Genomic DNA, 13,398 nt, shown 5'->3' with positions numbered 1-13,398 from the left:
TAAATAAATCTGTTTTAATGAGTTTATGTGTTTACTCAAAAGTACTGAGATGCAGTTTAATAAAAGTAAAAATAAACTATTATGTGTTGTATAAATCTTCGCATAATGAAGTGTAAGTAATATAACTCTAACTATCATAATATGATTCTTAACATAATTACATAGATATATATATATTTAAGATGTTTTAAGATGTTTAAACAGAATCCAATGCATAATTAAGTGTTATATAGTATACATGTATAATTAAAGATCTCCTGAGGAACAGAGGTGTAGAAACAGACAGGTGTAGAAACAGACAGGTGTAGAACAGACAGGTGTAGAAACAGACAGGTGTAGAACAGACAGGTGTAGAAACAGACAGGTGTAGAACAGACAGGTGTAGAACAGACAGGTGTAGAAACAGGTGTATACAGACAGGTGTAGAAACAGGTGTAGTACAGACAGGTGTAGAAACAGGTGTAGAACAGACAGGTGTAGAAACAGGTGTAGAACAGACAGGTGTAGAAACAGGTGTAGAACAGACAGGTGTAGAAACAGGTGTAGAACAGAGAGGTGTAGAAAGGAACCATGAGGAACACAAAGGTGTAGAAACAGGTGTAGAACAGACAGGTGTAGAAACAGGTGTAGAACAGAGAGGTGTAGAAAGGAACCATGAGGAACACAAAGGTGTAGAAACAGGTGTAGAACAGAGAGGTGTAGAAACAGGTGTAATACAGACAGGTGTAGAAAGGAACCCATTGCTTCTTTATTAGTCATGTTACAGTAGTCTCTCTCGTAGCTGCCTTGAGTTGCTCGTTTTACTTTCTCTTACGTCTTCCTCATTATTTCATCGACACAACGGAAGAGTCATGGAGTAGAAAAGAGAACAGGATAAAATGCCCCTTTTCACAACAAAAACTACATTTGGCAAACAGGTGAGGATGATGATGATGAAGATCCAGTGCATCTTTTACTAAGAGAGAAGCTGAGATATGTCCACGCGTCTGATTGGATAAGAGCTTTGAGGAGTCAGGGATTTTTCCTCCAATCAGATTTGAGCTCCTCGCTTGTTGCTAGGTGATATGAGTCATTGATCCCCGCGTTACAGTAAAAAAACAACTAACTCACAACTGAATACAAAAAATAAAATATAAAACTGACCTCTGAACAGTGGAACATTGATCTGGAGTGTTTATGGCACAGCACGGCGTTTATGGCAAAATTTAACTACTAATACTTTTTTCTTTCATGGACTACAGCTAAGCTAGCTGACGTAGCTTTACCTCCGCAGCACTGCTACAGCTTTTACTACATTTATATATTCATTACAGCAGCCCATTGACTGCTGAAACTATCCGGCTGTTATTCTGAGTTGTTCAATCTGTTGATCGAATCATTATAATATTAATCATTATTTAAAATCCTCCACGGCTTGTTTTGTAACAACCCAAGTGAGATAGCTAATGAGCTAACAAAGGGTTTTCCCGCTCTTTAAATTGTAGTTGTTTATCTAACTGGTTTTAGGTTTAACTGAGGAACAATATAGTGCAACTGTGATGGCGCCGTACATAATGGCAGCCCACTGCTCCTAACGCTAGGATGGGTCAAATGCAGAGAAAGCATTTTGTTTCAGAGTACCTGTACTACGTAATGACGATAAGTTGAATCTTCTTCTTCTTCTTCTTCTAACATGGTACCATGAAGCTAACACGTAGCAAGCCAGTATTAGCTGTTAGCTTACACGGCTTGTTTTGTAACAACCAAAGTGAGCTAGCTAACGAGCTAACAAGCTAACAAAGGGGTTTCACACACTTTATTCCGACATTTAAATTGTTGTTTGTCTAACTGTTTTAGGGTAAAAGTAGGAACAATATAGTGCAACTGTGATGCTAACATGGTACCATGAAGCTAACACGTAGCAAGCCAGTATTAGATTAGCATACCAACGAGCTAAATAGCTATTAGCTTTGGATAAAGAGAACTTTAAGTTACTCCAATCTGTATTAGCTTGCTAGCTAAGTTAGTCTAGCCAATGAAATGGCTGTTTGTTGTGTTTTCCAGAGATAGCAGTGCAGCAGAGGCAAGGCAACCACAACCGAAGCTAACCGCTAATATGAAGCTAACACGCTAACAACATGCTAGCCGAGCTCTACCCAAGAAAACTTATATTTGTAATGATAAAAATAAGTTTGAAAATAGCTGTAGTCCATGAGGGTCGTTTGATTTGTCGTGTACATCTGAAAATACAACAATATGACGTAAAGCCCCCCCCCCCTCAGTGCCACTGCCTCACAATAAGACAGTTCAAAGTAAATAAACAGTGAAAACATCAGCTGTTCGTCTCCCCCCCCCAAACATCAGGGCGTCATTTATGAAGCTTTATTTGGACGAATCAGCAGCTTCATTTCAAAAAGCTTTAAACAGTTTGTTCATAAGTGAGGCCCCTGAGAAACGACCGGACGTCAGGAGGAAGTCAGATAAATACTCAGACATCACTTTATAATGATCAGGTATCAGATAGTGATATTAAGATGATTAAACACAGTCTCTGTTGGGATGAAGAAAGGCTCCAAGAGGGTGAGACATCTGATCAGATTATAATGTGTGTGAGTATTTGACTGTCCTGCTCCTGACAGCCTCCTGCAGAACACAGAATGAAATCAGTTCAATCTGAACACAAGTCACATTCATCCATTCATAAGATGGACAGGAAACATGAAATATTAAAACAACACCAGCAGGAATGTGTGTTTGGACCAGAGGGAGGCACAAAATAAATACAAACAATAACAGAAAGAAAAACTCCTGAGAAAACAATCAATAAGAGAAGGAACACAAGAGGAAGAAGTCATCACACACACGCACACACACACACACACACACGCACACACACACACACACCTGATCACACCTGCAGCGTCTGGTCTGTGTCGCTATGCTTCAGGTTAGCCTAGCTTAGCACAAACACTGGGAGCGGAGGGAAACTGCTAGCCTGTCTGATTCACGCTGTGTGATGAACCGCAGTTTTATGATGTATTTGTAAATTAAGGCGAGTTTTTAATAAAAAAACAAACATCTGAGGACTTTAGAGAGGTGCGGGAGTGAGTCCTAAAGCCTGGCATGAGTCAGCATCACTTCCTGTCCCCTGGTCTGGAGCTCAATGGTGTTCTGAATGTGTTTTTGGTCTGAGATCAGGTCTGTGGTTAGCACAATTTGAATTCTACCACATCAAATATCTCACTGGTGGATTTAAAAACATCTCATCCCATTGGACCAGGGAGATGATGCCTTCAGGGACCAGGGAGATGATGCCTTCAGGGACCAACACAGAAACACCTGCACCTCGCTTTTGTTTTGTCTAAATAAATAAAACAAAAAGGATGAACAGGGTTGTAAACGACCAACCGGGCTGATTTAAAATACACACACACTCAACGTGAGGACTGTGTGTGTGTGTGTGTGTGTGTGTGTGTGTGTGTGTGTGTGTGTGTGTGTGTGTGTGTGTGTGTGTGTGTGTGTGTGTGTGTGTGTGTGTGTGTGTGTGTGTGTGTGTGTGTGTGTGTGTGTGTGAGTGTGTGTGTGTCCTGTGACATCACAGACAGATGATTGATTTTAGATTTTTAACATTTCCCTGCAGCTAGTGACGAGCAGGAGGGTAGATAGAGGAAGGAGGGGAGGAAGGGAAGGAAGGGAGGAAAGGAGTGCAGGGGGGGTGTCTCAAAGGTTAAGGGTCATTTACAGTAAACTACAGATATATACACACACCCAAAATTGTACAGAGAACAAATATGTACATGCTTAGGGTTTCTATTTAACGATTACCCAACTCTCCCAAAATACCCTCTTCTCCCTCTTCTTCTTCTTCCTCTGCAGAAATGTTGCCTCCTCCTCTTCCTCACCTGTGTAGTGTACCCAGGTGTGTGTGTGTGTGTTTAGCTGTTCTTCAGCAGCGTTCTGTCTTCAGGAGGACAGGAGGAGGAGGAGGAGGAGGAGGAGGAGGAAGAGGAGGAGGACGAAGCAGCAGCCGTGGTGGTAGCAGAGGAAGAGGAGGATGATGAAGAGGATGATGAAGAGGAGGAGGGGGGGAAGCAGAGCAGCTGTCCCGTCTCGGGGGGGAGGAGCGAGCAGGAGCGCAGGTCAGCTGTTTGGAGGGTGGAGCAGCGGCGCAGCAAAGGGAGGAGCTGCTCCGTGACCTTGAGACAGCCTGAGAGAGAGAGAGAGAGAGAGAGAGGTTAGAGAACACCTGGAGAACACCTGGAGAACACCTGGAGAACACCTGCAGAACACCTGGAGAACACCTGGAGAACACCTGGAGAACACCTGCAGAACACCTGGAGAACACCTGGAGAACACCTGCAGAACATCTGCAGAACATCTGGAGAACACCTGGAGAACATCTGGAGAACACCTGGAGAACATCTGGACAACACCTAGAGAACACCTGGAGAACATCTGGAGAACACCTGGAGAACACCTGGAGAACACCTGCACAACACCTGGAGAACACCTGCAGAACACCTGCAGAACATCTGGAGAACACCTGGAGAACACCTGCACAACACCTGGACAACACCTGGAGAACACCTGCAGAACACCTGCAGAACACCTGGAGAACACCTGGAGAACACCTGCACAACACCTGGACAACACCTGGAGAACACCTGCAGAACACCTGCAGAACATCTGGAGAACACCTGGAGAACACCTGGAGAACATCTGGAGAACACCTAGAGAACACCTGGAGAACATCTGGAGAACACCTGGAGAACACCTGGAGAACATCTGGAGAACACCTGCAGAACACCTGGAGAACACCTGGAGAACACCTGGAGAACACCTGCAGAACACCTGGAGAACACCTGCAGAACACCTGGAGAACACCTGGAGAACATCTGGAGAACACCTGGAGAACACCTGCAGAACACCTGCAGAACACCTGGAGAACACCTGGAGAACACCTGCAGAACACCTGGAGAACACCTGCAGAACACCTGGAGAACACCTGGAGAACACCTGCAGAACACCTGGAGAACACCTGCAGAACACCTGGAGAACACCTGCAGAACACCTGCAGAACACCTGGAGAACACCTGGAGAACATCTGCAGAACACCTGGAGAACACCTGCAGAACACAGGCAGAACATCTGGAGAACACCTGGAGAACACCTGCAGAACACCTGGAGAACACCTGCAGAACACCTGGAGAACACCTGCAGAACACTTGCAGAACAGCTGGAGAACACCTGCAGAACACCTGCAGAACACCTGGAGAACACCTGGAGAACACCTGGAGAACACCTGCAGAACACCTGCAGAACACCTGGAGAACACCTGCAGAACACCTGCAGAACACCTGGAGAACACCTGCAGAACACCTGGAGAACACCTGCAGAACACCTGCAGAACACCTGGAGAACACCTGCAGAACACCTGGAGAACACCTGGAGAACACCTGGAGAACACCTGCAGAACACCTGCAGAACACCTGGAGAACACCTGCAGAACACCCGGAGAACACCTGGAGAACACCTGGAGAACACCTGGAGAACACCTGCAGAACACCTGGAGAACACCTGGAGAACACCTGCAGAACACCTGGAGAACACCTGGAGAACACCTGGAGAACACCTGGAGAACACCTGGAGAACACCTGCAGAACATCTGGAGAACACCTGGAGAACACCTGCAGAACACAGGCAGAACACCTGGAGAACACCTGCAGAACACCTGGAGAACACCTGGAGAACACCTGCAGAACACCTGGAGAACACCTGCAGAACACCTGGAGAACACCTGCAGAACACCTGGAGAACACCTGGAGAACACCTGCAGAACACCTGGAGAACACCTGCAGAACACCTGGAGAACACCTGGAGAACACCTGCAGAACACCTGCAGAACACCTGGAGAACACAGGTCCAGTGGTTCCTAAGCTAAAGGAGGTTATAAAGGAAGTTTGAATCTTCCTTTCATCTAGAGAATTGGAGCGGCTCTTATCCTGGCTGCCACTGAGGGACCTCTGGGTCATTTCCCTCCGTGAGGAAGGGTCCTAAGAAGAAACTGACTATTCGACTTCAGCCTCTTGTTACCTTGGTTGCTGATTGGCTAAACAAGCTAAAACATTGTTATGCCATAAAGTGGCCAAAATCTAATCAGCTCAGTTTCTCTATAATAACAGCAGGTGAGACTGTACCTGCCAGGCTGAGGTGAGTGAGGCTCTCCCTCAGGGGGGAGGCAGAGCAGGTGAGGGTGTGTAACGCCTGGTCTGAGATGTTCCCGCACTGACTCAGGTCCAAGCGGCTTAGGTGAGGCACGTAGCGAACCAGCAGCCGGCACGACGCGTCCGTCAGATCCAGGCCGGCCAATCGCAGCTCTGTCACGTTCTGGAACCGCCCCACTCTGGTCTCACCGTGAGCTGTGGACCAATTAGAGAGCAGAGGTCATGATACTGAGCTAATCAACCTATCAGAGAGCAGATGATACTGAGCTAATCAACCTATCAGAGAGCAGATGATACTGAGCTAATCAACCTATCAGAGAGCAGATGATACTGAGCTAATCAACCTATCAGAGAGCAGATGATACCAAACAGAGGGTTATTTGACCCAATAATTCAAAGTGTTTAAGATTTGAGATTTTAGGAGACTTCGTGTAAGGTGACGATGGTATGTGTGAGTGTGTATGTCTCACCTGTCCTGGTGTCAGGGGGAGGGGCCAGCAGCTCCCTCAGGTGAGAGTCTTTGAGGTCCTCCACCCTGCTGAGGTCCAGCAGCTTCAGACAGGGACAGACCGCCTGACACAGAGCAGACACAGCTGACCAGGGACAGCCACTCACATTCAGCTCCAGCAGACCTGAGGGGAGGGGGGAGCACAGGTGAGACCACAGGGGAGAGGACAGGTGAGAGGACAGCTGAGAGCACAGGTGAGAGCACAGGTGAGAGGACAGCTGAGAGCACAGGTGAGAGCACAGGTGAGACCACAGGGGAGGACAGGTGAGAGGACAGGTGAGAGGACAGGGGGGAGCACAGGTGAGACCACAGGGGAGAGGACAGGTGAGAGGACAGGGGGGAGCACAGGTGAGAGGACAGGTGAGACCACAGCTGAGAGCACAGGTGAGAGCACAGGTGAGAGGACAGGTGAGAGGACAGGGGGGAGCACAGGTGAGACCACAGGGGAGAGGACAGATGAGAGGACAGGTGAGAGGACAGGGGGGAGCACAGGTGAGACCACAGGGGAGAGGACAGGTGAGAGCACAGGTGAGACCACAGGGGAGAGGACAGGTGAGAGGACAGGTGAGACCACAGCTGAGAGCACAGGTGAGAGGACAGGTGAGAGGACAGGGGGGAGCACAGGTGAGACCACAGGTGAGAGGACAGGTGAGAGGACAGGGGGGAGCACAGGTGAGACCACAGGTGAGAGGACAGGTGAGAGGACAGGGGGGAGCACAGGTGAGACCACAGGGGAGAGGACAGGTGAGAGGACAGGGGGGAGCACAGGTGAGACCACAGGTGAGAGGACAGGTGAGAGGACAGGGGGGAGCACAGGTGAGACCACAGGGGAGAGGACAGGTGAGAGCACAGGTGAGAGGACAGGGGGGAGCACAGGTGAGAGGACAGGTGAGAGGACAGGTGAGAGGACAGGGGGGAGCACAGGTGAGACCACAGGGGAGAGGACAGGTGAGAGGACAGGTGAGAGGACAGGGGGGAGCACAGGTGAGACCACAGGGGAGAGGACAGGTGAGACGAAGGTGAGACCACAGGGGAGAGGACAGGTGAGACCACAGGGGAGGACAGGTGAGAGGACAGGTGAGAGGACAGCTGAGAGCACAGGTGAGAGGACAGGTGAGAGGACAGCTGAGAGCACAGGTGAGAGCACAGGTGAGAGGACAGGTGAGAGCACAGGTGAGACCACAGGGGAGAGGACAGGTGAGACCACAGGGGAGGACAGGTGAGAGGACAGGTGAGAGGACAGCTGAGAGCACAGGTGAGAGGACAGGTGAGAGGACAGCTGAGAGCACAGGTGAGAGCACAGGTGAGAGGACAGGTGAGAGCACAGGTGAGACCACAGGGGAGAGGACAGGTGAGACCACAGGGGAGGACAGGTGAGAGGACAGGTGAGAGGACAGCTGAGAGCACAGGTGAGAGGACAGGTGAGAGGACAGCTGAGAGCACAGGTGAGAGCACAGGTGAGAGGACAGCTGAGAGCACAGGTGAGACCACAGGGGAGGACAGGTGAGAGGACAGGTGAGAGGACAGCTGAGAGGACAGGTGAGAGGACAGGTGAGAGGACAGGTGAGAGGACAGCTGAGAGCACAGGGGAGAGGACAGGTGAGAGGACAGGTGAGAGGACAGGTGAGAGCACAGGTGAGAGGACAGGTGAGAGGACAGGTGAGAGGACAGGTGAGAGCACAGGTGAGAGCACAGGTGAGAGGAGTGAGAGCACAGGTGAGAGGACAGGTGAGAGGACAGCTGAGAGGACAGCTGAGAGGACAGCTGAGATAAAACTAGTGGTCAACCATCTTCTTCTTCATCAAGTGTCTTGTGGTGATTTTAAAACAGGTCAGAGTGAGGTCAGAGTGAGGTCAGAGTGAGAGCAGAGTGAGAGCAGAGTGAGGTCAGAGTGAGGTCAGAGTGAGAGCAGAGTGAGGGCAGAGTGAGGTCAGAGTGAGGTCAGAGTGAGGGCAGAGTGAGAGCAGAGTGAGGTCAGAGTGAGGTCAGAGTGAGAGCAGAGTGAGGGCAGAGTGAGGTCAGAGTGAGGTCAGAGTGAGGGCAGAGTGAGAGCAGAGTGAGGTCAGAGTGAGAGCAGAGTGAGGTCAGAGTGAGGTCAGAGTGAGAGCAGAGTGAGAGCAGAGTGAAAGCAGAGTGAGGTCAGAGTGAGGGCAGAGTGAGAGCAGAGTGAGAGCAGAGTGAGGTCAGAGTGAGGTCAGAGTGAGAGCAGAGTGAGGTCAGAGTGAGGTCAGAGTGAGGTCAGAGTGAGAGCAGAGTGAGAGCAGAGTGAAAGCAGAGTGAGGTCAGAGTGAGGGCAGAGTGAGAGCAGAGTGAGAGCAGAGTGAGGTCAGAGTGAGGTCAGAGTGAGAGCAGAGTGAGAGCAGAGTGAGAGCAGAGTAAGGTCAGAATGAGAGCAGAGTGAGGTCAGAGTGAGAGCAGAGTGAGAGCAGAGTGAGAACAGAGTGAGGGCAGAGTGAGGTCAGAGTGAGAGCAGAGTGAGAGCAGAGTGAGGTCAGAGTGAGGGCGGAGTGAGGGCGGAGTGAGAGCAGAGTGAGGGCAGAGTGAGGTCAGAGTGAGGTCAGAGTGAGAGCAGAGTGAGGTCAGAGTGAGGTCAGAGTGAGAGCAGAGTGAGAGCAGAGTGAGGTCAGAGTGAGGTCAGAGTGAGAGCAGAGTGAGGTCAGAGTGAGAGCAGAGTGAGGTCAGAGTGAGGTCAGAGTGAGAGCAGAGTGAGAGCAGAGTGAGGGCAGAGTGAGGTCAGAGTGAGGGCAGAGTGAGAGCAGAGTGAGGTCAGAGTGAGAGCAGAGTGAGGTCAGAGTGAGAGCAGAGTGAGAGCAGAGTGAGAGCAGAGTGAGAGCAGAGGGCAGAGTGAGGTCAGAGTGAGGTCAGAGTGAGATCAGAGTGAGGTCAGAGTGAGAGCAGAGTGAGAGCAGAGTGAGGTCAGAGTGAGAGCAGAGTGAGGGCAGAGTGAGGTCAGAGTGAGGTCAGAGTGAGGGCAGAGTGAGAGCAGAGTGAGGTCAGAGTGAGGTCAGAGTGAGAGCAGAGTGAGGGCAGAGTGAGGTCAGAGTGAGGTCAGAGTGAGGGCAGAGTGAGAGCAGAGTGAGGTCAGAGTGAGAGCAGAGTGAGGTCAGAGTGAGGTCAGAGTGAGAGCAGAGTGAGAGCAGAGTGAAAGCAGAGTGAGGTCAGAGTGAGGGCAGAGTGAGAGCAGAGTGAGGTCAGAGTGAGAGCAGAGTGAGAGCAGAGTGAGGTCAGAGTGAGGTCAGAGTGAGAGCAGAGTGAGGTCAGAGTGAGGTCAGAGTGAGGTCAGAGTGAGAGCAGAGTGAGAGCAGAGTGAAAGCAGAGTGAGGTCAGAGTGAGGGCAGAGTGAGAGCAGAGTGAGGTCAGAGTGAGAGCAGAGTGAGGTCAGAGTGAGGTCAGAGTGAGAGCAGAGTGAGAGCAGAGTGAGGTCAGAGTAAGGTCAGAATGAGAGCAGAGTGAGGTCAGAGTGAGAGCAGAGTGAGAGCAGAGTGATAGCAGAGTGAGAACAGAGTGAGGGCAGAGTGAGGTCAGAGTGAGAGCAGAGTGAGAGCAGAGTGAGGTCAGAGTGAGGGCAGAGTGAGGGCGGAGTGAGAGCAGAGTGAGGGCAGAGTGAGGTCAGAGTGAGGTCAGAGTGAGAGCAGAGTGAGGTCAGAGTGAGGTCAGAGTGAGAGCAGAGTGAGAGCAGAGTGAGGTCAGAGTGAGGTCAGAGTGAGAGCAGAGTGAGGTCAGAGTGAGGTCAGAGTGAGGTCAGAGTGAGAGCAGAGTGAGGTCAGAGTGAGGTCAGAGTGAGGTCAGAGTGAGAGCAGAGTGAGGGCAGAGTGAGGGCAGAGTGAGAGCAGAGTGAGGTCAGAGTGAGAGCAGAGTGAGGTCAGAGTGAGAGCAGAGTGAGAGCAGAGTGAGAGCAGAGTGAGAGCAGAGGGCAGAGTGAGGTCAGAGTGAGGTCAGAGTGAGAGCAGAGTGAGGTCAGAGTGAGGTCAGAGTGAGGTCAGAGTGAGAGCAGAGTGAGAGCAGAGTGAGAGCAGAGTGAGAGCAGAGTAAGGTCAGAATGAGAGCAGAGTGAGGTCAGAGTGAGAGCAGAGTGAGAGCAGAGTGATAGCAGAGTGAGAACAGAGTGAGGTCAGAGTGAGGTCAGAGTGAGAGCAGAGTGAGGTCAGAGTGAGAGCAGAGTGAGGTCAGAGTGAGGTCAGAGTGAGAGCAGAGTGAGGTCAGAGTGAGGTCAGAGTGAGAGCAGAGTGAGGTCAGAGTGAGGTCAGAGTGAGGTCAGAGTGAGAGCAGAGTGAGAGCAGAGTGAGGGCAGAGTGAGGGCAGAGTGAGAGCAGAGTGAGGTCAGAGTGAGAGCAGAGTGAGGTCAGAGTGAGGTCAGAGTGAGAGCAGAGTGAGGTCAGAGTGAGGTCAGAGTGAGAGCAGAGTGAGGGCAGAGTGAGAGCAGAGTGAGAGCAGAGTGAGAGCAGAGTGAGTTCAGAGTGAGAGCAGAGTGAGAGCAGAGTAAGGTCAGAATGAGGTCAGAGTGAGAGCAGAGTGAGGGCAGAGTGAGGTCAGAGTGAGAGCAGAGTGAGGGCAGAGTGAGGTCAGAGTGAGGTCAGAGTGAGAGCAGAGTGAGAGCAGAGTGAGAGCAGAGTAAGGTCAGAATGAGAGCAGAGTGAGGTCAGAGTGAGAGCAGAGTGAGAGCAGAGTGAGAGCAGAGTGAGGTGAGAGCAGAGTGAGGTCAGAGTGAGAGCAGAGTGAGAACAGAGTGAGGGCAGAGTGAGGTCAGAGTGAGATCAGAGTGAGGTCAGAGTGAGAGCAGAGTGAGAGCAGAGTGAGGTCAGAGTGAGAGCAGAGTGAGGGCAGAGTGAGGGCAGAGTGAGAGCAGAGTGAGGGCAGAGTGAGGGCAGAGTGAGGGCAGAGTGAGAGCAGAGTGAGGGCAGAGTGAGAGCAGAGTGAGGGCAGAGTGAGGGCAGAGTGAGGGCAGAGTGAGAGCAGAGTGAGGTCAGAGTGAGGTCAGAGTGAGGTCAGATTGAGGTCAGAGTGAGGTCAGATTGAGGTCAGAGTGAGAGCAGAGTGAGGGCAGAGTGAGGGCAGAGTGAGGTCAGAGTGAGGGCAGAGTGAGGGCAGATTGAGGTCAGAGTGAGGTCGGATTGAGGTCGTACCAGGCAGGCGGTTGATGAGCCACATCAGCTGTTTCTTGGAGATGTTGGTATAGCCCAGGTTGAGGGAGACGGGCTGACGGCGGATTATACCACTCAGCATCGGGGGGGTGATAGACCGCTGCCTACTCAGATCAATCTGTGTCCACAGCCTCTTATCACAACACCTGAAGAAGCAAACTACCGTTATCACAACACTTGAAGAGTGAGGTCAGAGTGAGGTCAGAGTGAGGTCAGAGTGACTCACCAGCGGCTCCAGGTGCGACACACCCTCATGCAGACGCACAGCTCCCTCTGGCTCAGGTGAGTGAAGACGCTCAGCCATGCGTCGCGGGTCATGATGTGGGAGGAGCCAGAGTCCAGGGGGAGGGACCTGGGCTCTGGGCAGGTGGGGGGGGGGCGCACCAGGTGCCTCTCCATCTGCACAGGACGGGGGGGGGAGGGCACCGCGGGGGGGCTGCGCTTCACAACCTGAGAGCGGGAGGCCAGGCGGGAAGAGCAGGGGGAGGCGGCCATCGTTAGGCCGCCTCCCCCTGCTCCTCCCCCATTGGAGGAGGGGAGGGAGGAGGAGCTACTGTTCCTGGACGTTTTGCTGTTGCTACGGATCTTGTTCCCGCGGCTCCCTTTGGTCCCGCCCCCTCCTCCTCCTCCACTGTGTCTGTGATTGGTCAGAACCCCGCTGGCGTTCTCCTTCTCTCCCCCCTCCCTCCCCGCCACCCCCCCTCGTGTCCTCCCGTTCCTCGCCTCCTGCCCGTTGCTGCGCTGCTTCCCGTCGTGCTGCAGAGGCATCTGATTGGACGAGAGGGGCGAGGGCGGGGGGAGGGAGGAAGAGTTTTTCCTTGTCCTGTCAGAAGGGGGCATGTCTTCCTCGTCGTCACCTCCCCCTTTCCGTCCTCTCTGTTGAAGCCCCGCCTCCCCCCTGCGTTGTGCCTTCTCCCCCTGCTCCTCCTCCCTCACCTCCTCCTCCCCCCTCCCTCCCTCCCCCTCTGACTCCTCACTGGCACTGAATCCCAGCTCAGCCAATCGTCTCTCCCTCTCTCGCTCCCTCTCTCTCTCTCTCCTCTCTCGCTCAACCCTACCCCCGCTGTAGACAACAGGAGGAGGAGGGGCGGGGGAGGAGGAGGAGGGTGAGGAGCCCCCGCCCCCTTGCTCCTCCCCCCTCAGGGAGTCATCAGAGTCTGACTCTGAGTCTGACTCTGAGCTGGAGGAAGAGGAGGAGGAAGACTCTGGCCGGCGCTCCAACAGACACATCCTCTTGAAGCGTTCCAGCTTCTCCCTGTGATGGGAGCGCTGGTCCGCACTGGAGGGCCCCCCTGCTCCTCCTGCCACGCCTCCCCCTTGGGGGAGAGAGGAGGAACCCGGCAGACCTCCTGCTGAGCCTGAGGGGGGGGGCCCGTTGGACTCCAGCACCTCCTGCTTGGGTTTCTGCAGAGAAAGGAACATGCATCAGTCTGCTGCAGCTCGTTCACTGGAAGGGTTAAAGAGTCACTTCCATATCAATACCTTTTTCAGACGCTTCTCATGGCCGCCTTTTATCTGCAAGAGAAGGGGAGAGTCAGAGGAGCTC

General features: G+C 52.1%; 1 protein-coding gene and 1 long non-coding RNA gene across 2 annotated transcripts in view; one reads left to right on the top strand and one right to left on the bottom strand.

The window, feature by feature from the left end:
• Window positions 1–416: 416 nt before the first annotated feature.
• LOC307014566 lies at window positions 417–1,190 on the top strand. Its single transcript, XR_013801259.1, has 2 exons — window positions 417–639; window positions 670–1,190. It is a non-coding gene; the product is annotated as an uncharacterized lncRNA (long non-coding RNA).
• Window positions 727–13,398, bottom strand: part of fbxl19 (F-box and leucine rich repeat protein 19) — a 49,099-nt gene continuing 36,427 nt past the window's right edge. Inside the window, 6 exon segments of the mRNA XM_079642551.1 lie at window positions 727–4,186; window positions 6,177–6,398; window positions 6,674–6,835; window positions 11,835–11,998; window positions 12,079–13,256; window positions 13,335–13,367. Of these exon segments, the coding sequence (XP_079498677.1) occupies window positions 3,915–4,186; window positions 6,177–6,398; window positions 6,674–6,835; window positions 11,835–11,998; window positions 12,079–13,256; window positions 13,335–13,367 (2,031 nt within the window). The 3' untranslated portion in view covers window positions 727–3,914.

The sequence above is a fragment of the Notothenia rossii genome, assembly GCF_949606895.1.
Source record: "Notothenia rossii genome assembly, chromosome: 8".
Classification (NCBI taxonomy): Eukaryota; Metazoa; Chordata; class Actinopteri; order Perciformes; family Nototheniidae; genus Notothenia; species Notothenia rossii.
Note: the sequence above shows the minus strand (reverse complement) of the source record. Positions and strands in the feature narration are given on the sequence as shown.